At 39.6% G+C, this 27066-nt stretch overlaps 2 protein-coding genes across 8 annotated transcripts in view; one reads left to right on the top strand and one right to left on the bottom strand.

Annotated features, from left to right (window-relative positions):
* SUPT3H (SPT3 homolog, SAGA and STAGA complex component) overlaps nucleotides 1–16444 on the bottom strand; it is a 261690-nt gene extending 245246 nt beyond the window's left edge. Inside the window, exons 1-2 of one of the 6 annotated variants that reach the window (XM_050316040.1) lie at nucleotides 16326–16444; nucleotides 5764–5858 (exon numbers count right to left, since the gene is read on the bottom strand). In XM_050316040.1, coding sequence (XP_050171997.1) covers nucleotides 5764–5858 — 95 coding nt within the window. In that variant the 5' untranslated portion in view covers nucleotides 16326–16444. Of the gene's footprint in view, nucleotides 1–5739; nucleotides 5861–11152; nucleotides 11293–16153; nucleotides 16297–16325 lie in introns of those variants that run through there. The other 5 variants (XM_050316041.1, XM_050316042.1, XM_050316044.1 and 2 more) reach the window with 5 other exon arrangements.
* RUNX2 (RUNX family transcription factor 2) overlaps nucleotides 1–27066 on the top strand; it is a 222919-nt gene that overhangs the window by 25716 nt on the left and 170137 nt on the right. The window lies entirely within an intron of this gene.

The following is a 27066-nucleotide window of genomic DNA, read 5'->3' as shown; positions in this document are numbered from 1 at the left end:
CCCACTGCACGGAATTTTATTTCCTATACACAACATAAGTCTGAAATAAAATATGTTCAAACTAAGTACTCCATGAGTGACCACGGGTTTAGAATCATTCTTTACTACCTATTCTGAACTGGGAAATATTATTGACAATATTGAGGAACCATTCAAATGCTTAGTAACAGGGATCATGGTAAATATCCCAAGAGTCAGGCAGAGAGGTCCAAAGACACTTAAGGAAATAAAGGTTAAAAAGAACTGGCCCCCAGTCCCTATCAAGTCTCTCCCATAATTTGCTAGATTTTAAAGGAAAAAATATTATAAAGAATATATTCATAAATAAAAAGAGAATATGAAGATTTTTATTGTTTTAAGATCTCTACTGCACACTAACATAACACTGAAGCATATCAGAGATGGGTATAAACTACAAGCTGGAGAAAGTTGAGTAAACACCCAAACCCAATTTCACTCTCTGGAAATACATAATCAATTACCAGCAATATTAAAATTGGTATTTTATCAATGTATACTATTACTTTAATACTAACTACTGCAAATATAATCGATAACCAGAAAGTCTTAAAAAACTCAATTAAAATTGTTTTTTCCAGTACTCCCATCATTAAAATTTATCTTTATAGCCTTGTAACATCAAATTTTGATTTTTGGTATGAAACCAAAATAATTGGAAATCTAAGTTTCATTAATTTTATATGTACTCAAGTGACATAAAAAGAAAAAAAGGCAGCTTTTAATGCACATTATTCCCAACATTACCAGACAATCTGGGCATTGTGGTTGAATATATTTCAGCCCCTTGATTCAGTTTAAGTAATGTATTATCAAGCTGATGATTTGCGTTGCCACAAGCCTGAAGGACAAATATGGTCACCCATTTACCTGAACTATGGATTTTTACAGAATTTTTATATCAGAAAAGAATCCAGTTTGAGCAGGTATTTAAGGTTTTCTTCCAACACCTGCATCCTCCATAGTTACCTCCCTGCACATCAAATGAATTCCAGTAACGTCAGGAAGGTTTTATGTGTCCCATTCCTGCATCCACCCTGATGGGCTTCAAGCTGTTGGTTTCAGCCAAAATAAACAGGTTCCTCATAGAATTTTCATTTTGCCCTGAATTAAAAGTTAACAGCATTTTCAACCAGCTTGCACTGTCGTGGTAATACAGCCTACCACCACCAATGGCAGTGAGACTCAAAACATGCAGTACACGAAAAAACACGTTCTTTAATAAGCAAGTTTAACCAGCTAGTAGTTTATAGAACAGAATTCAAAAGTTTATCAACCTGGAGCCCAACCCTACAAATGTTCAGTTGTCATAAAATTACTGGCTCACCCACAGGATCAAGTGTACGGTGTAGGAAACTGAAGTGTTTGATTCATGTTAGTTTTAAATATGTTGCCATCAGAAAATCTTATGTGACTTTCAAAAGTATTCCTTTGATAACTTTAACTAATCTTGAGAACGGCCTCTGCTCCTTCTGTATATGAGTGTTCAGGGTAAAAAAGCTGCAATGAATCAATAAAAACAATTTGTCAATTACCATCAGATCACGGTAATCAGTATTTTTGTAAATAGTTATAAGAGTTTTGAGAAATCAAGACATTTTACTGAGAGGGGGAAAAACCTCCCTTTGTATCGGCAAATTGTTCAACACAAGTCTTAAGACTGTCAGGATTTCCAGAAACTCACTCTTTAAGTAATGCTTATATTACAGAATAGATGATCTCTACCAAATCACAAATTTTAATGGCTACTGTGAAATCATGGTCGTGAATCTACTGGGCAGAACTATAATTTAAGCACAACTCACCTCACATTAGCAGTGAGTTTGGAAACAGGCTGTAGATAAGCCAAACAAAGTTATAAAATAAACCTCGGCAAAATGCACTGGATGTGCTAAAAGCTTTTCTTTTTTTAATTATTAACACCTACTGCTGTACATTCTGTGGTAGCATAATAAAACATCCAAATACAAATATGTATACAATGGAAACCTTGTACACAATTTAAGAGAGCTTTTTTGCAGTATTTTATAATTTCAAGATTCCTATACATTTCCTGCCTTCTTAAATAAATCAGAAAAACATTTTTGAGCTTATCATAAAAACATTTCCGGGTTTATCATAAAAACACAGTTCTGCAACAGGATTCAGCTCATTCCCTAATAATGCTGTCGTTCAAAACCAGGTGTAGTGTATTTAACAGATGTAACACATGAATAACCTCCTCACTTTAAAAAGGATCAACCACAAGCTTAGCATTACATATAAATTTAAGCATTCCAGGGAATCAAACCCTGACTCAGCACTTCAGAGCTACAAATTATAAACTAATCAAAGATCTGACCTTCCAACCACGAGATCCTTATCCACAGATTTACAGATCTTGCTACTTGGTTATGACAGGATTCTATATTCTTCTTCAAAAATACTGTTTCTCTGTGTTCCCTCCGCCTTTCAAGTCCCTGAAATCCAACAGCCCATTTTTTAACATCTGCACAAACTACCACATGCCATTCTGGATTAGCACTTAATGTCTCCACAGGAATCATTTCTCCCGAGTTCACCCTCTTGCTGCACAAATGCTTTTGTTGAGAAAGGCAGGACAAGTTGAAGTTACTCTTCAGATCAATCCATAGGGATGACAGTCAACAGGAAATAGGTGACCCTACTCAACTTCACAATAACAAACTAGGTAGACACAGCTTCTATTTTCTTTTCTTTAAGTAGTTGTTACCTTTTTTTCACTGTAATGCTCCAGTCTTTACTATCTCCCAGGATCTTAAGATGTCAGCATGGATTTGTTATAAATTGCCTAAATGGGGGAATCCGTGACTTCCTAAATCATGTAGTTTATAGAAAATGTCAGCTTCTGTCAGAGCATAGGAAGTTCTTTCAAAGGCACAACTTCATTTTATGGTCCAGGCCAAAGGAAACAGTTGTCTTTTTTTTCTCTCTACACAGTTCATCCCTGGCACTTTATCATTTTCAAAAATCTCTCTTTTTTTCCCCAGCAAACAATAAAAATGTAACTTTCAATGTCCTCAGTCAAGGAATTTCTTCAGTTCCTGCTGGTTTAATGAAGCTGTGAAAACTGTTACTCTAAAGCACAGCAGATCTGTTTGCACAGCTTTCAAAGGATAGCTGCACCAGTTCTGAAGCAAAAGGAAAATGTCTATTCCTTCCATTTCTATGGCCAACAATAACTTCTACGTTCTGACAGAATCATGTGTACACTGGCAGGGAAGGCAGTTTCAAAATACTTTATCAGGAAGTCCACAATTCAGTAAAATCCAGGCTCCCCAGACACTGATCCAAATTGATGCACGGGCTGCAACTCTGAACTTCAGGGCTGCTGTTTGGTCTTTTAAGCACAGTTACACGTATTTTCTCCACCGAGAACAAACACTTGTATTTTTCAGTGTAGATCACTTTAATAGATGTGAACAATAACCAAACAGAGTTCTCTTAAAGGAGACCACTGATATTGTTGTACCTGAAGAGAACTCAGTACAGCAGAACACTGGGTTTGTATCAACCTACTCATCTACTTTAGATGATTCAACACACAGGGGAAAAAAATCAGCATCCCACTTATGTTAAACTGAAAAACACTCCAGTGGAATGTATCCCATGCTCCACTGGACAACAATCTATCAGTCTCTTAAGGTCATTTAACTGAAAACAAATTGCATCTTCCATTGTTAAAAAGGGAACTCTTGATGAAATTTCACAGAGGCGAGTAACTCTTTATGTATCTACTGCCCACGTGGCAATTCAGATCAGAAACTGCTACACAACAGTGAAGGTGAATCTGCAAGGTGTGACTGAAAGCAAGGCAGAGTTGTTCTCACCAGCATTTAACCTGCCTAAAATCCTGTATCTCCTAAAAGTAAAAAAGAAAAGCAAAAAGCATTTCTAATATGATGCAGCAATACTAAGATATATAATTCTATTACGTTACAAAGCCAAATGCAGTCTTTATGTAGGTAAATTATTATCTCTGGAGTTTTGAAATTCTTTAACCTCTTTATGGGTACAGGAGGCAACTGGCACAAAAATATTTATATACTTATAAATAAAAATAAAGCTTTGAGATTCTTCCTCTCCTAATCTTTAGCTTTAAAATAATGGAAACAGGAAGGGAGTAGAACTTTCAGATAAGACTACCCAAAAATGATAACTCACACAAGGTAATATATTAAAAGCCACATGCAAGTGAACTAATAGATGATTCAACAATTCATGGCCTAAAGTAAAATGATCAAAAGGGTGGAATCATGGTAACAAGCAGGAAACATCTGTAATTTTAATAAATATGTTGTCCCTGTAATTAAAACATAGTTATAGATCTATGGGTTAGAAGGTGGATGCTGTAACTATTTTGATTTATATATGGCTGATTAAAAATTAATTAAAAAAAAAAAGCAGTAACACAGTAAAAAGCAGCTTTCCAATACTGGCAAGTTTACTGAAAAGTAAAGATCACTCCAAGTAAAGATCACTAGTCCAAAAGTTACAGTTAAGTCCATCCTTCTTTATCTCATCCTATCTCAAACTCCATCCTGGACAGTATTTCAGAGCCAAGACTTCAGTGAAAAGAGCCAGTGATTACCACTATCCTTTGAAACCATGGATTTATGTGTCAGTACCCTGGGATTAGCTTTCTCCATTTCATTTTCAACTCTGACAAATGAACAAAGGGAAAAGTCCTGTAAGACACTTTTGCAAGGTTTCATAAAGCAAAGCTCCCTTTTATGTGCCGCTGACCTCAGCAACTGCCAAACGTGCATCCTCTCCCCCCACTCCATAACTAACATTCCCAATCATGTATTTTTTAAATGAGCACTTTAGACACGAGCCATTGCAGCCTTGCTGGTTAGATGTCTCTCAGTTTCAAGTTGAAACATTCTTTAAAGTGTTTGATAAATCAGAGCACAAAGCCACATGGGAACAGGATAATTACTTGCCATCCCCATAGTTCTGTGTCTTGGATACACATAGAAAGGGGGAAAATGCTGTGTAATGGCAGGTCAAACTGTCTGATCAACTTGTTACTTTTCTACAAAGTGAAGATTTGCAGCCAGCCCAGTGTAGCAAGTTACCAGCCAAGATAAAGACTTCTTCTAAGGAACCCTTCTGATTACGCAAGTACCTTTAAGACCAACAAAACCCACCTATTTAAACAGCATGCAAAGCTTTAGAAGTTATAAACTAAAAAAAAATCATATAATGCCACAGCTTGGAACTGGGTTTCTAAGAATCCACTGTTAATTTAAAAGAATAACCTATATTTTTAAACAATTTTACTTCCTGTCTGCTAAAACCCAAGTATACCATATCATAATTCCATAAGCACTATTATGATCTCAGCAGTCTACCTTTCTGTATTAGCACTGAAAGATGATAATACAAAATATTTCTTTACAGCAGTATATATGACAACAGGAAGCTTAGTTTTCTTTGATGAAGGACTGAGAAATACAGGTCTCTAAAGACTTCTATAGGATACATTAAAAATGCATTTCTTTACTCAGCAGCATTTTCTCTCCTTTCAGGAAAGGGTGTGGTTTTGATTTATCCAAGTCACTTCTGAATGCTTTACAAATTAGAAGTAAAATACTAACAGCTCCATCACTAATACTCGCTCTTTTTTCCCCCCTCATCACTCTTATTTACACATTTTGAGAAATCGCCTGAAAGATGAATACACAAGGTAGACATTACCAGATATTCTGAGTGGTTACTCACATCATACTCTGCAATTCAGGGGTAAAGCTGGTCGATTTTCTTCCACTGCTTGAAGAGACTACTGTTGACATCGGGCTGGCCACAGTGCTGCTCATCTGAGTAAACAAAGAAATAACAGCACTTAATACTTGTATTTCATTTCCAAGAGAGCACATGTAGGTTTCACACTACTTATTCAGAAGGGAATAAAAGCTATTAGGGGTAGAATTGCAGGCAAAGGTTCTGCATGCAAAAAGAATCCCATGTGAGACACTGCAGAAAATGTAAGAGTTCATGTTTACTGTAAGCAAAGTGTTGGAAACATGCACTATTTCTGAAATACCATTTAGAGGTATTCTAAGAGCACCAGTGAAGAAACATTAAGATAAAAACACCGCTATTCTGGAATGGATGGTACTCGCACCAGTATCTTGCTACCCTAACCATCCTCTTACATTCCTGCAGTATCCTCACCATTAGTGAATCACACCCACTGAACTAACAGGAGGAAAAGAAATTCTCAGAAAAAGCTAAAACTTGATGAGCACAGACATCACAACCTTCCTTTCTAGAACACCAGTTTTACGTACACACACTAAAATCCTTAAAACAGAAATGCATTAAAAAGAGTAAGACTTGAACACCATGATACTTATAGGACTGAAGGGACTATATTTATTCAAAATAGTTTACAGCTTTTCTATATAAATTTCTCATTCAAAAACTCCAAACCAAAAGCAGTACAATTTTATTCTATGAAGTAATTAGTGCATCTACATTTTCCTCTTTAACAATATGCAAGTCAAATGCCTTTGAACTATTTCATTTAAAAAAAATATTTAATTTACTAAAACACTGACTTAGCAAAACTGAACTATGGAAAACTCCATAAATATGTAAAAGGGAGTTTCATTTTTCCCTTAATGTTTTAACAAAAAACTGCACACTGTGTAAGTCTCCTGATAAACAGGATATATTCCTACTACGTTTCTTTCTCTTCTAGCTTGTTGCACACAAGTAACAGTTGACTTGTACTGCTCATTTCTTGTACTATTAGTTGTAGCAGTAGTAATGACAATAAAAGCTATCTGTTGATATAGTTTGCTGTGCCGTAAGAGATGCCTTCTCCACTTTAAAGTCCAAAGGTTAAGATAGATTACTTTTCTAAAAAGCAATCTTAAACTACAGGACCAGATTTATATTAAATGCCATTAAAAGCATTGCAATCAATCCCAAATATTCTGCTTTGGTTGAAGAAAACTTATACTAGTCTATACACAAGGCATAAAACACCTTCAAAAAGTAACGTGCTTTGAAAGGCTAATGACACAACAACAGCTGGACAAACAACGAAAAATAAGCCGTTCATGCTTTAGATGGAATCATAGAATTGATTCCAACCATTAACCCGGCACTGCCGACTCCACCAGTAAACCTTGTCCCATGTCTTTTATATCCTTCGAGGGATGGTGACTCAGCCACTTCCCTGGGCATCCTGTCTCCACGCCTGACCACCCTTTCCATGAAGAAACTTACCCTAATGTCCCATCTAAGTCTCCCCAATACAACTAGAGACTGTTTCCTCTTGACTTGTTACTTGTTACCTGAGACAAGAGCCTGACCCCCACCTTGTTATGCCTTCATGTCAGGGAGTTGCAGAGAGCAAGAAGGTTCCCATGTCTCCTCTTCTCCAGGCTGAGCCCCCCAGCTGCTCCTCACTGGATTGTGCTCCAGACCCTTCCCCAGCTCTGCTGCCCTTCTCTGGACTTACTCCAGCACCTCAATGTCTTTCTTGTCATGAGGGGCCCAAAACTGAACCCAGGGTTTGAGATGAGGCCTCACCAGTGCCCAGCACAGGGCTCAGGCACTGCCCTGGTCCTGCTGCCACACTATTGCTGACACAGGCCAGGTGCCAGTGGCCTTCCTGGACCATTGGCCCACCTGGGCACACACTGGCTCATGTTCAGTCTCTGCCAAACAGCACCCCCAGGACCTTGTCCAACAAGCAGCTTTCCAAACACTCTGCCCCCAGCACTGCACCAGGTTATTGTGACTTAAATGCAGGACTTGGCCTTGTTGAACCTCACAACCTTGGCTGATTGATCCAGCCTGTCCAGATCCCTCTGTACAGCCTCCCTACTCCCACCCAACTTGGTGTCATAAGTTTACTTATTTTTATTAATGCTTTCAAGTAGATTTTCACAGACTTCTGTACATCTTCAAGCAGATTCTAATTTAGGTCCCCATCCTGCAAGCACTTAAGCACATGTGTAATTTTAATCACAAGTTTGCTCCCACTAAAGTCTGATTTTAATCACATGAGTAGTTACACACTAGGCTTCAGTGTTGCCATAATCAGCAATTACCAGAGTCAGAACCTAAACAGACAAATTAGTGAATTTTAAAAAAAAAAAAAAAATATTTAAAAACTGCGAAGCCTACAAAGACTTAAAGGGGCTTTAAGTTTAGGGTTTTTTAAAAACTAATTTAATTTAATATCATATATATGAGTATTTACTTTGACCATCCATGACAGACATTTTGCTTTATCCATGAGGTTCTTTTCTCCTAATTTATGAAGCATTCTCCCAAAATTCCCAAAAACCATGGGACAATTCCACAGTTGCCTCCTCACAGTGTAAGATTTGTGATTCATGCAAGTCCTGTTTTGGGGTAAGTCCTTTCCTAGCTTCCTGCCCTCCAAGTGGACAAGAACAGTTTAATTAAAAAACACTTGTAGGGCTGTAGATGTGTGTAAGTATCAGTAGGCTTGAATGCTGAAAGCTTATTGGCTACTGCTTCACCAAAAACTTGATCTTCCTATTGCAACCAAACGATTTAACTTTCAAATCAAGCAGGTGTACAGCATTTTCTTGACATAAAAAACCAACAGCTTGTCAGGCTTCATCAGACCCTTTACAATAATTACTTCCACAGCCCACGTTTTGTTTGATGGTTTAGATAATTAACTTCTTTACACATCAAAGTCCCATCCTCCGTATGTTCTATTTCCTTTCTTCCGGACATTAAAAAAGAAAAAAAAAATCATTCAAAAGCAGAAGCACTCTCAAATCAATTTTCTTCAATAAGTACAGCTATCATGGAACTGAAAAGCTTACAGTAATCTTCAATGGGTCAATATACTGTATTTGTTTTAACTCCAAACTGAAATGCAGCTGTTTGCCATATTCTACAAAATGAATTCAGATGTTCAGATTAGGTCACAGATTATTTCAGTGTGCTGTATTTTAATCATGAACTCTAGAAAGAAGATAATTTCTGATTAACACTATCTGGACTGGTAATTATGAGTTTGTATCCAAAGAGGTCCAGCTTTTATAAATTCTTTTCCCATAAGTAAAATATTGCAATCAAATGTATAGTTAAAAATGCATATTAAAATGTGTATATAATAATTAATATATTTTAAAGCATCTCCTGCAATCTCAATGTCTTTTACACTGAAGAGTCACAACAGAAAACAGTATTTGTTCCATATGAATCAGCAGAACAAAAGAGTTCTCAGTGGAGGGAATCAAATTTTAAGTCATTTCTTATCAGGTTCAGGCCCATCCCTCTCACCACAGTGAAACACCCAGGCAGACTTCCATTTCATAGCCCTCCTTCATGCCCATATCCACCCTGAAATTACCAAGCAGTACTAACTCACACTGGCTCTTCTACAATCAATAAGAGATATCTGTATAACCCATCTATTTAATCAAGAGCAAGCTGAGAGACATATAAAATTTGAAATTCCACTGCTCCTAAAACGTGAATTTAATATACAGGCTACACATTTAGCCAATAACAGTAAATCACAAAATCTGCAAGCGGTCTCATGTTATTTGGGATATACATACAGCAGTCTTAACGTACATGTATACATAGAGAGAGAGAGAGAGAGAGTCATATATCAGAATAGTTGGGGTTAGAAGAAATCTTAGAGACCACTTCATTCCAACCCCCTGCTGTGGACAGGGACACCTTGTTGCTCCAAAGTTGCTCCAAGCCCTGCCCAGCCTGGCCTCGAACACTTCCAGGGATTGTGCAGCCACAGCTTCTCTGGGCAACCTGCGCCAGTGTCTCACCATGCTCACAGTAAAGAATTTCTTCCCAATATACATAATCCCACTCTCTTTAAGCTTAAAGCCATTGCCTCGTATCCCATCATTATGCACCCTTGTCCAAAGTCCTCCCCAGCTCTCTCAGAGCCTTTTTAGGTACTGGAAGGTGCTTAACAACATATACTCAGTTCCACAAGTTTCTTGAAATACTGCTCAAACACTTTCACCAAGCACCATTGGCAAAATGTCACATGAAGATCCGAGAGAAAGGTACATCCAAACAATCACTAGAGAACAGTCCTCCAACACACTGTTGGAGAGCTGACCTAAACTCCCTCAGGAAGAGCAAACATTAATAGTAATATGGCTTTCACCTCACCAAAAGAAAACCCCAAAGTCTAAACTGGGTTTGTTTAAAACAATAGTGGATTTGCACAGATTATATCTGGTGCCTTTGTTACAGACCAAGAAAAGTGCAGAATTACCCAAAAGCCCAGCAGTGTCCCTGCACAACTTTTTGCACTGAATAACAGAGCAGAAGTTACCATCACAATGACTTAATTCATAAACATACATCTAACGTGGTTATCACATCAGTCCTCTTCTCTTGCCTTTCATAAATACATTTTGCATACAAACTGAAACCATGCAAAAATTTAAAGACTGACAAATTTTCATTTATATAATCCCAAACAAAACAGGAAGGAAATAAAGGCCAAGATGACTATGAATTAACACAAAATTAAAATGAATACTTTTGTTTTCACACCCTTTACTTGAGAGTAATTAGATTAACCAGTCTGCTGCCACCGAGTATTTCACTATACGCATGGCCTCACCAGCTGACAAGAGTGTAAGATAACAGTCTCCTGGAGCTGGAGATGTAAGAACTTAATTAAATACAGGAAATACAGATTATTTTCTTTTTAGTGCATTTCTTCTAAAAAACAAAAACACAGCCACATCTCCTGCTGAACATGTGCAAGACCAGCTTTCTGAGTACACATTCAAAATTTTTAAAAAATAAGACAAGCTTAAACCACCAGTAACCCATTACCAAATGCACAAGTACATATATTGTTTTGCTAATCACCCACTCTCCCAGTAATATGGGAAAAGTGAAAATAAAAACACCAAGTCTTTAAGTTCTCCTGAGCTGCTCAAGTAGACTGGAACTAGAAACACTCTAAAAGGTCACAGATATGCACAGGGCATGAATGGTCTAAATTTTACAACAAATTAATGATTCCAAGTATATAATGAAACTAGATTATCATCCTCAAGCCTGTCCAGGTTAAAAAGAAAAAAAAAATCAGCAACAAGTAGGAAATGGCTTTGCTTACACGCAACAGGATGAATAACTTTCATATTCCCTATGCACGACCTCTTCAAAAGCCAAGTAGATAAAGCAAAGGTCCAAACTTTCAGGGAACAGACAGACCAAATCCAGGATTAGAAGCCATCTGTGGGTGGGCAGTGACACATCTGCACCAGGTCTGCACACAAGAATATTGTTCAAAGCTGGGGATGCAATCTCAGCTTTCTTTCATTTTTAATTAATTAACAAAGTATCACAAAGCGAAATGCATGCACTATTCATGCTAAGGATAACACATTATATCTGCTGCTGCTGCTTCCATTTATTGCTTCATAGACTAGTTGCTTATGGCAGTTTTATTTTAAAGTGAATACCAAAAAGAAAAATTCATCTTAGAGCTGTCAATGCCCAGCCCAGCTTTCACCACCCAGACAAATCAGCATCTCATCTTTAACCGTGACACTCTTTCTTGGAACAAAACATGCTTGAGAAGCCCACACGAATACAAGGAACACAACGGAACATCATTCCCACCTTTCCATTTAAAAGGCACTCAGTCATTCGTTCCCATAGAGGAGTCACAGAAGAAACACACACGGCAGATAACAAAGGGAAAACCAAATTTTCTAATACACGTAGGCAGAGATTTTGGTCCAAAGAATAACATGTATCTTAATGACTTTAAAACTGGTCAACATCCCTGTGGAGATAAAATAATCCTTCATGTTCATTTCTACATCTCATATCTTTGTGCATTAATTTTACTGAAGATCTTAAATGAAAACAGTAAACAAGCACAATGCTCTCACTGGCCTAGCAGGGAAAGAAAACTTACTAACCAACCTCAGACTAAAATATAACCTGACTCCACTGTGTGTAACAACTGCTGTGTTTTACTTGAAATTGCTCTGCATGTCCTCATATTTTAAGCTACTATTTGTCCACCCATGAGTTAGACAGGACAGTTATTTAAGCTTCTTCTGAAACAGACCACAGAAAGGTCTAGACTGCTGAAAGAATATTAATATACAGATGTGACTGTTTTACTTGAGACTGGGAAACACACAGCACAAGCTTACATGAGAGCTCTGCCTCCACATCTGGAGATGTTTACAAACACTTCTCTCAGCATTTCTAGCTCCAGCCTAATCAGAGCTCTGTCCTTCCCCAGAAGTGATATATTTATTTTTAAGAAGAAAGCAGGGAAAATTAATCTAATGTATACGCCTACCTCCCTCTGAACTGAGCATGCACACTTTTTGCTCTGTGCCACATCTGGCAGTTAATGGCACTGCAAATTAAGCATCAATGACTTTCTTTCCTTTCCTAAAAATGCTTTAACAAAACAGTGTAAAGACCAGACAACCTGTAACTAACAGCAAAGTTTTCACAGCTTCCAGGAGTTGGCTCCTATAACCATAACTTTATTTGAACTAGCAATTGTCTTTTCATAATACATTAGTACTCTCAGCTTTCCATACTAATTATTTAATAATTGTATAGAGATGCAATTTAGCGACCATGATCTTCCTGTGGGAACCACTGACAATTTTCAGTGAAGCAAAGACACGTTCAAGTTGCCAGGGATTTGCACACTTTACTCCAGCATACAGGCCCCAAACTGTGACTTTGCTCAGTATTTTGCTTTTTCTGACAAGTGAAACATAAAACATTAATATGCAAAGGTCAAATTAGTTCTGCCAATATGCTTTACTGCTCATTTGCTAACAATGGTTCCCATCTACCTTTAGTTCCATCTACAGGAACTTAAAATTTAAGATTTTACTGACACAGGTAGATTTTCTGTAAAGCACAGCCAAGTCACTATTAGCTTTAAACTATATTTTCCTCGGTATAATTTCTCTCTCTAAACCTTCACCTGCATTCATCTCCTTTCAAGATGGCATTATCTTCCCAATCTATTACACTGCTCACACTGATCCTCCTCCTTTGACATTGCTGTGTGTTTGGTTCACTATTTGAAACGCAATTAAAATAATTTCTTACTATATAGTACCACCCTAACTTTAATTGAATATCCTGGCATATCAGGAATATCATCAAGTTAGGGCATTGACATATGTATCCAAAATTTCTCATCACAAATGAGCAGCCAAATACATGAGATTATATAAAATCTCACCACACAGGTCAGATTATATAAAATTTCTCAATTCTTGTTGTTGAACTGCTCCTCTCCTTTCAGAAATCAGTGCTAGCCATCAAAAGTAGAAATTCTCTAGAGGAGAAAACGTCTACCTCTGTAATTGTTCATTTGCACAACAGCTAATACAAGGAAAACTACAGGAAAAACAGCCATGGCTTTAAAACATAAATTGCAAGCACGAAAATTAGCTCTTAAAAAGTAGGTCTAACAGTATGTTAGTAACATTCAGGCCCACCAACCCTTTCCAGAGATCTCAGTCCCAGGTGATGTCCAATAAGCTTCTGTTAAAATGTATTCCTGTTTAGTTGAAAACACACATTTTTCCGAGGTATACTTAGGTACTGTTTTAATTCTTGCTAGAATCTCTCAGGTAAATCATAAAAAGTATCAATACAGCTCTTCAATGTTAAGTGCTTTTAAAAACCATGTGCTTAAGCAGCAAAGAAAAATCTGTGTTTTCAATAAAACATTTCAGCAAAAGCCTACTGGAAATCACCTCTTCTGTGCAAGCTCTTGGCCTCTTTTTCCATTACTGTTACTCCTATGACAGTTTAAGGAGCTGTGTGAACTAGAAACTTTGCAGCTGACTCTGTGAAAGTCTGATTGTCATCAAATGCAATACTTCAAACGTATGCAAAATACAGGGCTAGAGAAAAGCCAAAGATTATTTATAAATAGAAGTTTCACCAGTGTTAGCTTGCAAAAGAACACTTACTAAGGTTACTCCAAATTAGTAACAACTCCCTGCAGCATTATGAGTGTCAAGTATCTAAAACACAGATTACAGATCAAATCAATACCATTTTCAGAGCCTCTGACAGGTAGGTTTTTTTTTGATCAGCTCCAGATAAGCTCATAACTGAGTCACCACTGCCTGGTTCCATGAGAACAGAGGCCTAAACTAGTTTCCTTCTCTTTACACACTTGTGTATCTACACATTTGGATATTTCACAATTGCAACAAGAACATTAACTCAATTAGTTTCTATGGTATAATTACACTGCTTGGGTTTGGCCTCGTGCCTCAGAACACCCTTGCAGCGATGACCTAGAAAGACACTGTCTAGCTGGTCTCACTGCTCGAGGGCATCACATGAGAACAGCACTAACAAGGTGAACAACGCTCACTGTTGCTCTACACTATTACATGTAGGCAATTCTTAAAACACTTGTAGCTCACTAAATTACAGCTTGCTTACACCGACAAGTTACTAATTGACTGATCAAATCTCAGACAGCCCCATTCTGTCCTACTCAGAATTGAGCCCAGGAGAGTAATTCAGCTGGTTATGACACTCAAAGGCTCAGCAAATAATCTAAATGCTACTGAGCTTTTTTAAACCTTAAGTGATGTCTCCAAATCCATGTATTTTAAAGTCACAAGTAAAATGCCACTAATGCACTGAAGGATTTCTTGTTTACTTCTCAGAGACACGACTTGGAGTTCTTCCTCCTGCCTTTTTAGCATATTCTGGCAAGACCTCAAGCTTTTCTTCAGAACATCACAGCTAAGAATTTCTTTCTTTAACTGAAAATTAACTTTTTCAAACTTTCACAAGCAGAGATGAGGCTCTCAGAAAAACTGTTAGAGTCGGAAATGCTACTTTTAAAATCAACATTTCCACTCACAAGGCAACAGGACACAGGAGAAAAAGGAACCAAAATAAAACAAAATATGATTTGCATATAAGTGACATGCAAATACGGGCCTGTGCAAAGTCCACCAAGGTTAACAGAGGGACTGACACTGCCTTCCACGCCACTTGGATCTGGCCAGCAGTGAAGAAAGATATGCAAAAAGGGAGGGAGGGAGGGTGCACTATATCCCGCCAAGTAAGCATTGCTGCCTTAAGCCAAAGGGAAAGCAAGGCCTGTATCAAGAAAGAGAATGATGTGGGAGTTAGATCAAAGACTTCAAAAGAAAATGTAAGCGTATCACCAACACTGCTGCAAACCTTGAAACAGATTCACTCGTAGGAAATCAAGTGTCTCACAATAAATCATCAGCACTAATGCCATACAGCAAACTTGGCTGCCCACAACATCAGGGTCTTGCCTCCCCTTCACACACACAGTAATATATGTTTTGCATGTATATTGTGCTTTGCATTCATCAGCTGCAAAGCATCCATTTATGTAATTTCTAGGAACTTAGAAACAGTTCATCTGTACATAGGAGGTATAAAAACACAGTGAGTGGAAAAATCACTTAAAGCTAACATAGTGAAATATGCTTCTGGACTGTTATTCCTAGGTTTTTAGCATTTACCATTAATTTCTGACAGGACTAATAATTTCTGTAAGGAATACTCTAGACCTTAAGTGAACATTCTGAAATATCAGGAATTACACCAATTAAGGGTATCAATGTACGTATCTAATTTTTTATTATCTAATCACATTAAGAATGAACAGCCAAATACACAGGATTCCAATTAATAAACCACCACACCTGTTTGGGCAAAATAAATAAAATCCACTTCCTGTAGACAAAAATTACAAACTAGTAACGCTTCACAGCATCAGAGTGACAAGAAGAAATCAGCAACCTGCAGCGCACTGCAGGCCAAAGCCTAGCCACTGTCACATAACGTTAAGATTAAAAAAAAAAAAAAATTAAAAAGAAGTCCTAGAAACACCTCCCAGATAAGTTGCATGACGACAAACCGAGCAGGGCAGGGTCCGATGTAACACCACCCAAGGCCACCAGAATCCCCCGCGCCCCCACCCCGCGCCCCGCAGGTACCGCGGGCAGGAACCGCCCCGTTAATGCTCCTGAAGGCCCCAACAACGAGCAGCCTCGCCAAGTTAATTAACAGCAACACACTGCCTAACAGAGTGTCCTCACTGGTGACTCACTCAAAGGCTCACCCCCGGGGAAGGATGGATGGATGGAGGAGGAGGAGGAGGAGGCTGAGATGTGCAAGGGAGGAAGGATGGAAGGAGGGTGGGAGCAGCTTGTGGTGGCCGGTCTCCCCCCCACCCCTTGTGCGGAGAGCCGGGAGGGGAGAGCGAGGGGCAAGAACTGAACCTCGGTCTTTCCTTCTCGCCTGGACCAAGGCGAGAAAACGAGGGGAACGGAAAGCGGCGGCAGCGGCAGCTTCGTGCTGTTCCCCCCGCCCGTCGCCGCTACGGCCGCTGAGGCAGGGAGGGAGGGCGGGTAAAATGGCGCCGCCCGCGCCGAGGAGGAGCCGGTTCCGCCACAGCGGCCGCCCCGCACATGGAGGCGGTGGCACCTCCCAGGGCGCGGGGAGGAGCCGCGGCGAGGCGGGGCCGCCGCCACCGCCTCTTCTCGCAGCCGCAGCCGGCGTTCCCTTCAGCCGCTCACCTCAGCTGCTCCCCTCAGCCCACCTCCCCTCAGCACTACTCTCAACTCAGCCGCTCCCCTCAGCCCGCCCCTCACAGAATCACAGGATCATTAATGCACACAAGTATCTCAAAGGCGGGTGACTAGAGGACGGTGCCAGGCTCTTTTTGATGGTGCCTAGTGACAGGACGAGGAGCAGTGACCATGAACTATAAAAACACAAGATGGAGACGAATTTCTTTACCGTGAGGCTGGCAGAGCACTGGAACAGGTTGCCCGGGGAGGTTGTGGAGTCTCCCTCTCCGGAGGCATTCCAAACCCACCTGAATGTGTTCCTATGTCACTGCTGCAGATGACCCTGGTACTAATCCACACCAGGATTGGGGGCTAATCCCTGTAGGGACTATTTACTTAAGAGTTGGACTCAATGATCCTTGTGGGTCCCTTCCAACTCAGTATACCCTAACAATTCTGTGGATCACAGAATCACTTTGGTTGGAAAGGGCATCTGACCATCTAGTCCAAACTATGACCAAACACCACCTTGTCAGCTAGACCGTGGCACTAAGTGCCATGTCCAGTCTTTCCTTGAACGCCTCCAGGGATGGTTGTTGCAGGTGCTGCCCAATGGGCCATGGTCACCTCTTCCTTCCCCCTCAGCATAGGGTGCTGCTGGAAGGCAGCAGGAAGAGTTCCAGGGCTGCTGTGAGTGCCAAAATCCAGAGGATTCTGGGAAGAGGCGCCTGGATCCCCCTAAGGAGGGAAGTGTGGGCTTACACAGGTGTCTGGCCTCAGCATAGGTGCCAGCCCACCCTCATCGCTGCAGCTACAGCCTTGTACAGGCATTCAAAAATAGCACAGTATGAACCACAGTGATCCCTGTTTGTCTTTAGCCTTGGAAATACCACTGGATCCTTACTACAGCATGCCAAGTTGTACTACTTCAACCACACCGTTAATTGTTCAAAGCTATGCCAGGGAGGTTTAGACTGGACATTAGGAAGCATCTCTTTACTGAGAGGGTGGTCAAACACTGGAACAACCTTCTGGAAAGGTGGTCGATGCTCCACATGTCAGTGTATAAGAGGCATTTGGACAATACCCTTAACAATACACTTTAACTTCTGATCATCCCTGACATGGTCAGGCAGTTGGACAGGATGATCATTGTAGGTCCCTTCCAGCTGAAATATTCTGTTCTGTGCTGGGATGATTAAATACATTGGGGTGGTTATATATCTATGCTTTCCTCTGATTCCTGGTAATGGTAGCTTTCCTCTTCCTTTGTCCTGTCAGCTGAACAGGTTGATGGAGAAGGGCAAGACTAGGTGAGCTGGAGCATTAACCCACCCTTCCTTTCATCTTTTAACTCTTCCTTTCTCCTTTCAACCTTTTCTTCCTTCTAGATCTCCTAACTGTAGGTTTATGTGAGTTTAGTTTGGTTGTTTTGCTCATCACGTGCTGGTTTGTTCAGAGACAGGCTTGTGTGTACCATGGTATAAACTGGAACTGATAAGTGGGACCAGTAGAGGTAAATGGAATAACTGTTAGTGCTTTTTTAACCACCAAAAATCTTACTTTTATGGAAAGTTTGCAGGGTATATAAATTCCAAAGTTATGCTCAATCTTTTGCTTTGCCCTTCTCAGTCCATCCTAATTCAAATTCCTGCCTACCCCCAGAACAGGATTCATATAATTTCTCCTAGGACTGATTCTAAGAAACTGGCATAGTAGAGACTTCATAATTTTATGCAAATCTTATCATTTTACTTCTTTTTTTTTGATTGGGGGGAGGAATGAAGGATAAGCAAAATAGGAAAAAGAAAGTTCTGGTAACCACCGCAGTGATCTTAATGCTCTAGGGACCATCTGAATTCCAGTTTATTACAAAGCCATCTTATTTTCTGTCTTCCTCTCTTACCTTCTTTCTACTACCCTTAGTTGTTTTTGGGGGTTTTTTTTGGCTACCATTCACTCCCCATCCTTCTAACTTCATATAAACACTCTGCCAGTCCCCTCTGTGTTGCTTCCTCTCTGTTCCCACCTCCCACATCAGCTTCAGAAAGACGAGGTGATTCTGTGGCTCACTGCCGAGTGCTGCCAGCCTCCCTCCCTTCTGCTGCTGCTCACGATTATGGAAGTAAAGCTGATACCAACCCGAGCACTGACAGCAACAGGGCAAAACACCAAGATATTATCCCAGAGAACGAGAGGCCTTATGCTGCTGATTCTTACCTGCACTGCAAAGTCTTCTGAGTGCTGCAAGGAGGATGGATTGAACTATTCCTTCCTGTTAGACATTTTAAAATATCTGGGTAACCCCAGCCAAAGCAGGGTTACTGAGGAGCATCCCGACCAAAAGGAGAATCAAAGCATTCTGTCAAGTTATGAAAGGTACTGCAGAAAAACTCAAGGCAACTCAAGTTTTTAGCCGAATTCTATGATTTGTCAAAACTTTACATTAAGTTGAGGAAGGCAAGGCAACATATTGCTGATATTGCTATACATAGCTTCACATATATCAGAATTGGTAGGACAGAGTAATATGAAAACAGACAAATAGAGAAATTACTATACCAGTTCCACATGGTAATTTTAATAAGGGAATTACTAGGATAATGTGGTTAAGCATGTCCAGTGTGAACTACATAACTTCCAGGAGCTTGGAAAGAGGCAATGTGACTTGGTGAAGTGCCTGAAAAAGCACTGACAAAAATATTTTCTGACAAACTGTGTTGCTGTGCAGAACCCTTTTGCCTGCAGTGAAAGGTTACCAGTTCGGAAGGGATTGAAGTTATTGCCCGGTGATGAGCTGGGCTGATGAAAGAACACTCTCCCTGTTGCAACTTCTATAGGTGATAGCTCCTGGCAGAATAATTGCACAAGATAGATACCTGCTGGCTATGAAATCTGAAATCAATACAAGAAAATCTTCTAGAAGACAGGAGGAAAGAGGAGTAAGGTGTCCTTTTTAATACTGTGCCTTTGTCTAGCTGGTAGAAGTGCAGAGGCTGCTCCCTGCTCGGGTCTGAATTCTTGCAATACTTCATAGAGAGGAAAAAAAGCTGATCAAGTTTTTGTTATGCATTGTACAGAACCAAAAAAGGGCACATACAAAATTGTTTCCCCTTTTCAGGTCACCTTTGAGATCACAAGGTCATTATAAACTGTCTCAGCACTTTTACAAGCTGGAGTCTACTCAAACCATAATGCTTACAAAGTTTCACTTTGAATAAGCCTGATTTTCTCTGTCATTTGTTTTCACTTTTTATTTCTCTGCAGAACATAAAAAGTCAGAAAAAGATTTTATTTTCTCCCTACATAGCATATAATTTACATCAATCATCCCAGGAGGTCAGTACCACTGGGGTGTCATTTAAATACAATGAATATAAAGTAATGAAGCTCTTGCTGGAGTGGATGGCCACAATTCTCGGAGAGAGAGAGAGAGTTTCCAAAGCATGTGGAGAAAACACAACGGGAGACCAAGTGAATTCATCACACCACAAAAATGTCTCCATCCTGTCGACAAAGTCATTAAAGGAAAATGAACCATTGTTACTCTAGACGCTCGCATTCCTTCGGCATAATAACCTCAGTATAGAAGCATTGGGGCAAGGAGAATTTGCACACACAGGAGAAAAAAAATTCAATCTATTAAAAAAAAAAAAGTAATCCGGATTATGTAATGAAAGAAATCCTCCTTGCTCCAAAGAGGAGACGGAGCCTCTGCAGAAGCCACAACTAATAAGGAACCGTATGCAGTGGTACAGGGCGGTTTCTCCTCCTCCAGCCAACAAGTCAAAGGAAATGCCAACCCAGACAATTTTTTTCGGATAACTCACAAATTATGTTCTCCTTTAATTACATGAATGTTTCTACCCTTTGCTGATCCATAGCCACCCTGGTTTTAGAGATCCCTTGTTGAGATTTCCCCAGTACTCTTTCCCTTTTTGTATTCATTTACTTCCAATAATTTCTTGAGTCTCCATGAAAGCAATCTGTGAGGAATGCAGGGATTAGAAGGGTTTGCTGTGTTCAATTTTATTTAATTTTTTGGCACAGTGTGTCTGAATAGGAGAAAGTGTCACATGCCTACAGTAAATCATAGCATATACCAGTTTATGAAAATAGATTGCACTTCTGTGGATCTCCCTCAAGGAAATACCACTTTAAAGCAAACCACCATGCAACCTCTGGTCAAAAAAAGTAGTGTTAGAAAGCTGCAGCAGAGATCCCTCCCTTTATTATAAATTATTACATGGTATGGCAAAGTCCTCTTCGCCATACTAATTAAAACAGAAACTTGCTAATTAAATTACCACCTGTAATTGTCAAAACCATATAGGAATATAATATATAGATTACTTTGTTTTGTTTTGTTTTTAATACAAAAGCACCACCTTGATTTAAGCAAATAGAGAAAGGGAAATCTCAGCTTTATTTATTTTTAGTAACTGCATGGGAACAGGGAGCCTACTCAAAAGTGAGCAGAGCTACTGAGGAAACACATGCCAGCAAACACCAAATCATACCTGTTAATTACAACAAATATGCTCACAGACAACAGCAAGAATGCTATTTATCCATCATTTACAGCAACTGAAGTGCAGGGAAGGGAATTGGTTTCCTGGCAAATGTCCCAATTAATTGGGCGTGCTATTTATTATGGTGCTGATTAAAGTGTGCTCTGCACTATAATAGTCGAGTATGAAGTTGCCAACTCTTATTCACTCCTGACTTGTATGGATGAAAGCAGGAGAGTAGACTAGCACAATATGAAAATAGTGATGTATTCCGTGCCAAAATGGATTTAAGGCAATTCCAAGGCCTGGAAATTAAAGACCTGGAGAGACAGAATTAGGTAGCACCGTGATCTTGATGATAAAACTTTGTCGTGTGAAATTCAGTTGTGACCAAGACCTTCAGTCTGTAGTAGCCATTTTGCACATGTATTAACACTCAGAAGCCAACACCATAGGCACGCCCTTAAGTAAGCAGCATATGAATTAAATATAAAGCAAGATAAAAGAAGAGTTTTGTTCCCGACTGATCTGAATCAATGCACCTGAAGAAAAACTACTTTAGAAGGGTCCTTTTCCCAGCCACCGACTCCTCCAGCCTCTCCAATCAGCTGCCCTAACTGAGACCGTGGCTTAAACAGTGTTTGTTTGCTGTACCCTTTTCAAAACCATGGGTTCCACAAATGAGGTTGGGAGTTTCCACACACAATCAAGGAGGCTTATGCTAATAATTATATATATTATCTGAAGTAACGCTTGAGGTTTGATCTCAACCAAGATAACCACCAGAGCAAACCAACATGATGATTTGTACCAGCGAAGAATTTCTTGGTCTTGGATCACTCTTAACTCACCTTGCTAGTACTGATGCAAGATCTGGGTAGAAGGCCCAACTGGCCATGATTATTAATTAACTTAACGAGTCTGTACATGCTCTTTTTCCTATGTTCTTCCCACAAGGATCACAGCATTTTGGCAACATTCTGCATTGCACCTCTATAGCCAGAGATATTCAAGGGTGACCTCTATGGTTAGAGAGCTCAAGCCAAAAAGACTCTAAAAACAGAGAATATGTCTTGGTGCAGAGTCTTTCTTATGAAGCTGACTGTGCCCCCAAAAATATGCAGCTTTGAAAGAGGACTCTGGCAGTATGCTGGATATCCTTGTCACCTAAAAATGAGAGCAGTAAAAAGAAGAGGCAAAGCTCCAGTCCTCCAAAGCAAGGGAAAGAGCCAACACTGTAGCCAGAGACTCCTCCAGCTGGGGAGCGGGTAGCAGCTTTAGCTAAATGTTCAAGGAGCTCACTTAAGCACAACATCAAGAGAGGTTCATGACCCATGTAATCACACCTACCCATCACTCTTGCTGTCCTGACTGTCAGCGTTTCACTGCAACCATTGTGCTGCACAAAATGCACAAGCAAAGTTAGCCGTGACTGAACCAGAAACATAGTGATTACTGTGGCGTATTCTGGCAAATATAGTATAAGGAGTAGGTTCCTGTGGAAGTCCAGTCACCGTGGTTAGTGCAGGTTTCTGAATCCTTTGTATCCTTAGCATAAACACATCTAGGCCATTTGCCACGAAGAACAGGTGGGATCCTCAGGTTAACCATTTCCAAATGACGTGGTTAGATTATTATGGACTCCAGTCATAAGCCCTGGGAAGATAAGTGAGAATTAGCCAGAAGATTGAGCATTCCTCTACAGAAAAAAATATAAGCAGAGTATATTAGTTCCTTCTGGATTGCATATTCATATAATGAAAGTTTCCAGAATCAGTCCATTCAAAGCAGTAATTTCTTGAATTGTAGGAATAGTGCCAGCAATTTGCATCAAATTACTACTGGACTGCAGAATAAATAACATTAGCCATAGGTTGCTAAAAGTTTAATTTCCTTAATGTTCTGAAACGTGTTCATTGTTATTTGACCATGCAGAGCAGGTAGAATGCTGAGTTTATGGTTCCCCAACACTTTTTATGCCTCAGCGTGGGTGCCCAGTGGTGGCATTCTGTGTACATTAGATATGAGATACAAATGTATCAGAGAAGCTTTTTTTTCCCCTCTGAATAAATGTTTAAATATTTAGGGCCAAATTCCATTGCTAAACATATGAACACAGCTCTCTTTGAGCTCATTGGAGTGGTGCATGTGTATCTAAGAGCAGGACTTGGCCTTTACATTTTAGATTTTAGCAGTAAGCTTCCAATGTAAAATAACGTGTGATCTGTAACACATAGGAAAGCAGCAAGAGCTAGTTTTAAAGGAAGGATACAATTACATATTTCCATCTTTCTTTTGGATAAGAAGCACTGCCTTCAGCAGAGTTCCTGAGAATATTCTTACCTCTTCTCCAGACAGCCTTCCTTTTGTATAAGGTGCTTCTCTGGCAGCTTTGATCGTTCCTGTAGCTGGGAAACAGAGCAGGATACTTTTTTTTTATTTCTTTGCTACTTCTCTCCAATTTCCATTCTGCCAGTTTCAACTTAGTATCATGATGGAAAATACAGAGCCATTTCAAAATACGCTTACACTAACGAATTAGATACGTTTTTTAAATTATGAAGAACTCAGGATGTTGATTTTAAACTATAGGCAGTGTGTTCAGATCAGCCAAAGGACATACCCAGTCACCCTTTCCAGTGAGCCAATATTACAACTGGGATCAGCTGAAGCATTTTTAGTGGGAACTGCTGCAGAGTGCCAATACAGAGCTCTTGAATCTGAGGAGTTTCTTTCCCTTCTTGCTACGTCCTTTATCCCTCTGTTTAAAAGTATTTGTAAAGTATCTACATTTTTGAGTGTCCATTTTATTTTTTAAGGTTCACATTCACCTAACATCCAGGGCCAGGAAAGACAAAATATGACTGCATGATCATAGTACTCATGCAATGTTGTGGGAATGCCATGAGAGATGTGGTCCAACACAAACCTGTACCAATGCCAAAAAAAGAGAGATAATTCCAAAAAAAGAGAAGAAAAAAAAATATTCCCTGAGTATAAACGAAGTGATTGACCCCTCTGAATTTTCTCCAGGGCTTCAAAATTCCTCAATATTACTTTCTCCCATCTAATATAGATCTGGATTTTATCATTTCCAAAAAATATTCTGTTATCAACTCTGTGAGTGTACTGAACAGTTCATATATTATAGTGGGTTTTGTGAGAGTCAGGATCTTGTTGGGGATTAAAGTTTTTGAGGGATGGAAGGTTTTTGGAAGACTCCTTATGAAGTTCACTGTCTACCTTAGATTCTTTTTCTGTGGTAATCTGCTAATGCTAATGGCATCCAGCACAGCAGAGAAAGATCTTGCACAGTTTTAAAGTTTTACAGATGCAATTATATATGAGAGTGAGCTGCTAACTTAGTTCAGTCTCTTTAAAATCATGCACAGATAGACAGTCAGACAGACAGACAGATTAAACATTAATCCTCCTAAAAATGTTGTTCCATTTGTGGCCAAAAGAGTATTTTATGGCATTCATTGCAAAGGTCAACTAAAAGTTGTTCCGTACAAAATAGCATCTTCTTTTATCCATTTGAAAAATAACTTCTACTTCAGTTTCCTTCCTCATATGCCAGCTTATTCTCTGTGTAATTGCAAAAATAAATACCATAGACAAAGAAAACCTCTGGTACAACCCACTTCTTTTACAATGGTTCCACAGACCTGGTCAATTATTAATGAACATCTGAGAAGTAGAGATGCCTGATCCAGTCTGGTTTGGCAAAATAGTTTTTTATGCTTTTTCACACGAGCTCAGAAGAGCACACAGTGTGTGAAGGGGCTGCAAGATCTGGCATTATTTATTATGTCAGCAGCTTCACATGGTGAAGAGTATTGATTGCTTGCCTACAACATAGGTATTTTCTTCCACTAACCATTCTTGGAATTAGCATTTTGACAATCAGGTTGTGGCCTTGAATTCTGTATTTATATAGATGATAAATGACCATATATTAAAAATCCTACTCATCATCTGTCATCCTGCATGTGTGCACCAGCACAGAAAGTCACAGGCCATGCTGTCATTGCAGACTTTACCCTGCCCCAGGTTTACTGAACTGGTCCTTTTGGAGCATCGATATTTTAGTAGGAATGCACCTACCCCAGAGAAACAACGTGTTTTTGACAACTGCTGTCAAAATGCCCACCCACTCTCTACACATCTTGGAGTAGCATTGAAAACAACTTCTCTTCCAGTGCAGACAAAGTCAGTGAGTTCAACACCTATTGTAACAAATTCTTCTCTGCACTCCAAGGCAAATCCTATGCAGGCAGGTTGTCCCATGAGCCCTCGACAGGCATGATTTGCTACAGTAAGCAATGACCTTGCCTGACCTCGTCCACACCAGTGAGGCAGCTATTTCTACTAGTACTTGAGTGGATCTGAGGGTGGAAAACTGTTTTCGACACCCCTCATCAGAAACAGATCATTTTTCTAGAGGAGGCAAAGCCCCAGTGACATTACAGGGCCCACATGCTGAAGTGCAGTGGGGTGAGTTAAGGACATGGGATCATCACTCAGGAAGACACTTGCTCATTTTAAATTCGGAATATTTTTGTTGTGGAATGGTATTTCCTAAAGTTTGTATTGATAATTTCGCATATGATAGAAGAAAATAAGCAAACACACTGTGTGCATCTATTAAATTAGGCAGACTTAATAACAACCCAGTTCCCCTTTCACACCAGTGCAAATCAAGAGGGCTACAGCTGAAAACCGCTGAGTTACTTGCACATGAGAAACACTTTTTTTCGAAAACATTTTATACCTTCCTCTCACTTCTTCTTCTCATTTAACTGTCACAATTGCCTAAAATTGCCTAAAAAAAGGTTGTGTCTCTATTGGACCCAGAACAGAAAATAGGGAGAGGAAGGGCAGCAGGGAAGGAGCATAATTATGGGTGTACAGGGCTGGCAGCCAGGAGAAGCAAATTGTCTGTCCCATTCCCATTTACTTTGAGATACAGAGCAAACAGCTTTCAGACTTACTAAACATTCTGGACACACTGAGAACTCTCTGTTTATTTCAGATGTGTAAAATGCCATAACTTGCCAGTAAATGGAGCTGAGCATGCAAGTGCATGCATGAAGATAACATATTAGTTACAAGAATTATAATTGTCCTATCATTATCTTTTCTTTCTTTCCTGAACCAGAGTGAATGTGCCTTAATCTAGCAAGAATCTCATGATAAGTAATGTCAGAAACAGCTTTTTTTTTCTTTTTTAGTTGCCAACTGTCTATTTTAGAAATAACATCACCCTTTACCGTAGCCTTCCACATAAAAGCAACACGAACAGTAATGTCTCTAAGCAAGAATGAATGATTGGCTGCAGATTCTTTACCAAAAAGGGAGTTTATTTACTCCACACAGGTCATAAATTTCCTTAGAAAAACGATCAGTGGTAATCTACATGTGGTGTTTAGCAAATAGAGCTTTCCTCTACTTCCCTCAGTCCATGTTCTTCAATTGTCAAAAACAGTGGAAGACGGTTTTCTTGTGCCTAAAAATACAAATGATTCCAGCTCTTTAAAATGTAGTGGAAATAATGAGCTGAAAGGCTTGACATGTTCTTCACTAGGATGGACATTGAAACATGAAAATATGACAGGATAAGGCGAGTAACCTGAAACACCAAGTTAGCTAATGGCTTCCTCTGCTTCTCTTATGTGATGCAGCACCTTATTCCATGAAGGCTCCCATTGAAATCAGTGGAACAGAATAAAGCTCTTCTTTCTTTCTTACTAAGGAGGGAAAAAAAAGTAAGAGAGAGGGTGGGATCTGCCTTTTCATGTAATGGGCTTTTATCTGCTCAGAAATCGTGCTAACCTCAGGGTGCCAAGTACAGTATCTTTGAAAGCATTCCAGGGATGGGAAGAGCTTCTCTATCTTCTCCACTACAAAGACAAGCCTAGTAGTAATGAGAGCTGCTG

This window comes from Myiozetetes cayanensis, unplaced genomic scaffold, assembly GCF_022539395.1.
Source record: "Myiozetetes cayanensis isolate MyiCay16 unplaced genomic scaffold, myiCay2020 scf2-11, whole genome shotgun sequence".
NCBI classification, from domain to species: domain Eukaryota; kingdom Metazoa; phylum Chordata; class Aves; order Passeriformes; family Tyrannidae; genus Myiozetetes; species Myiozetetes cayanensis.
Note: the sequence above shows the minus strand (reverse complement) of the source record. Positions and strands in the feature narration are given on the sequence as shown.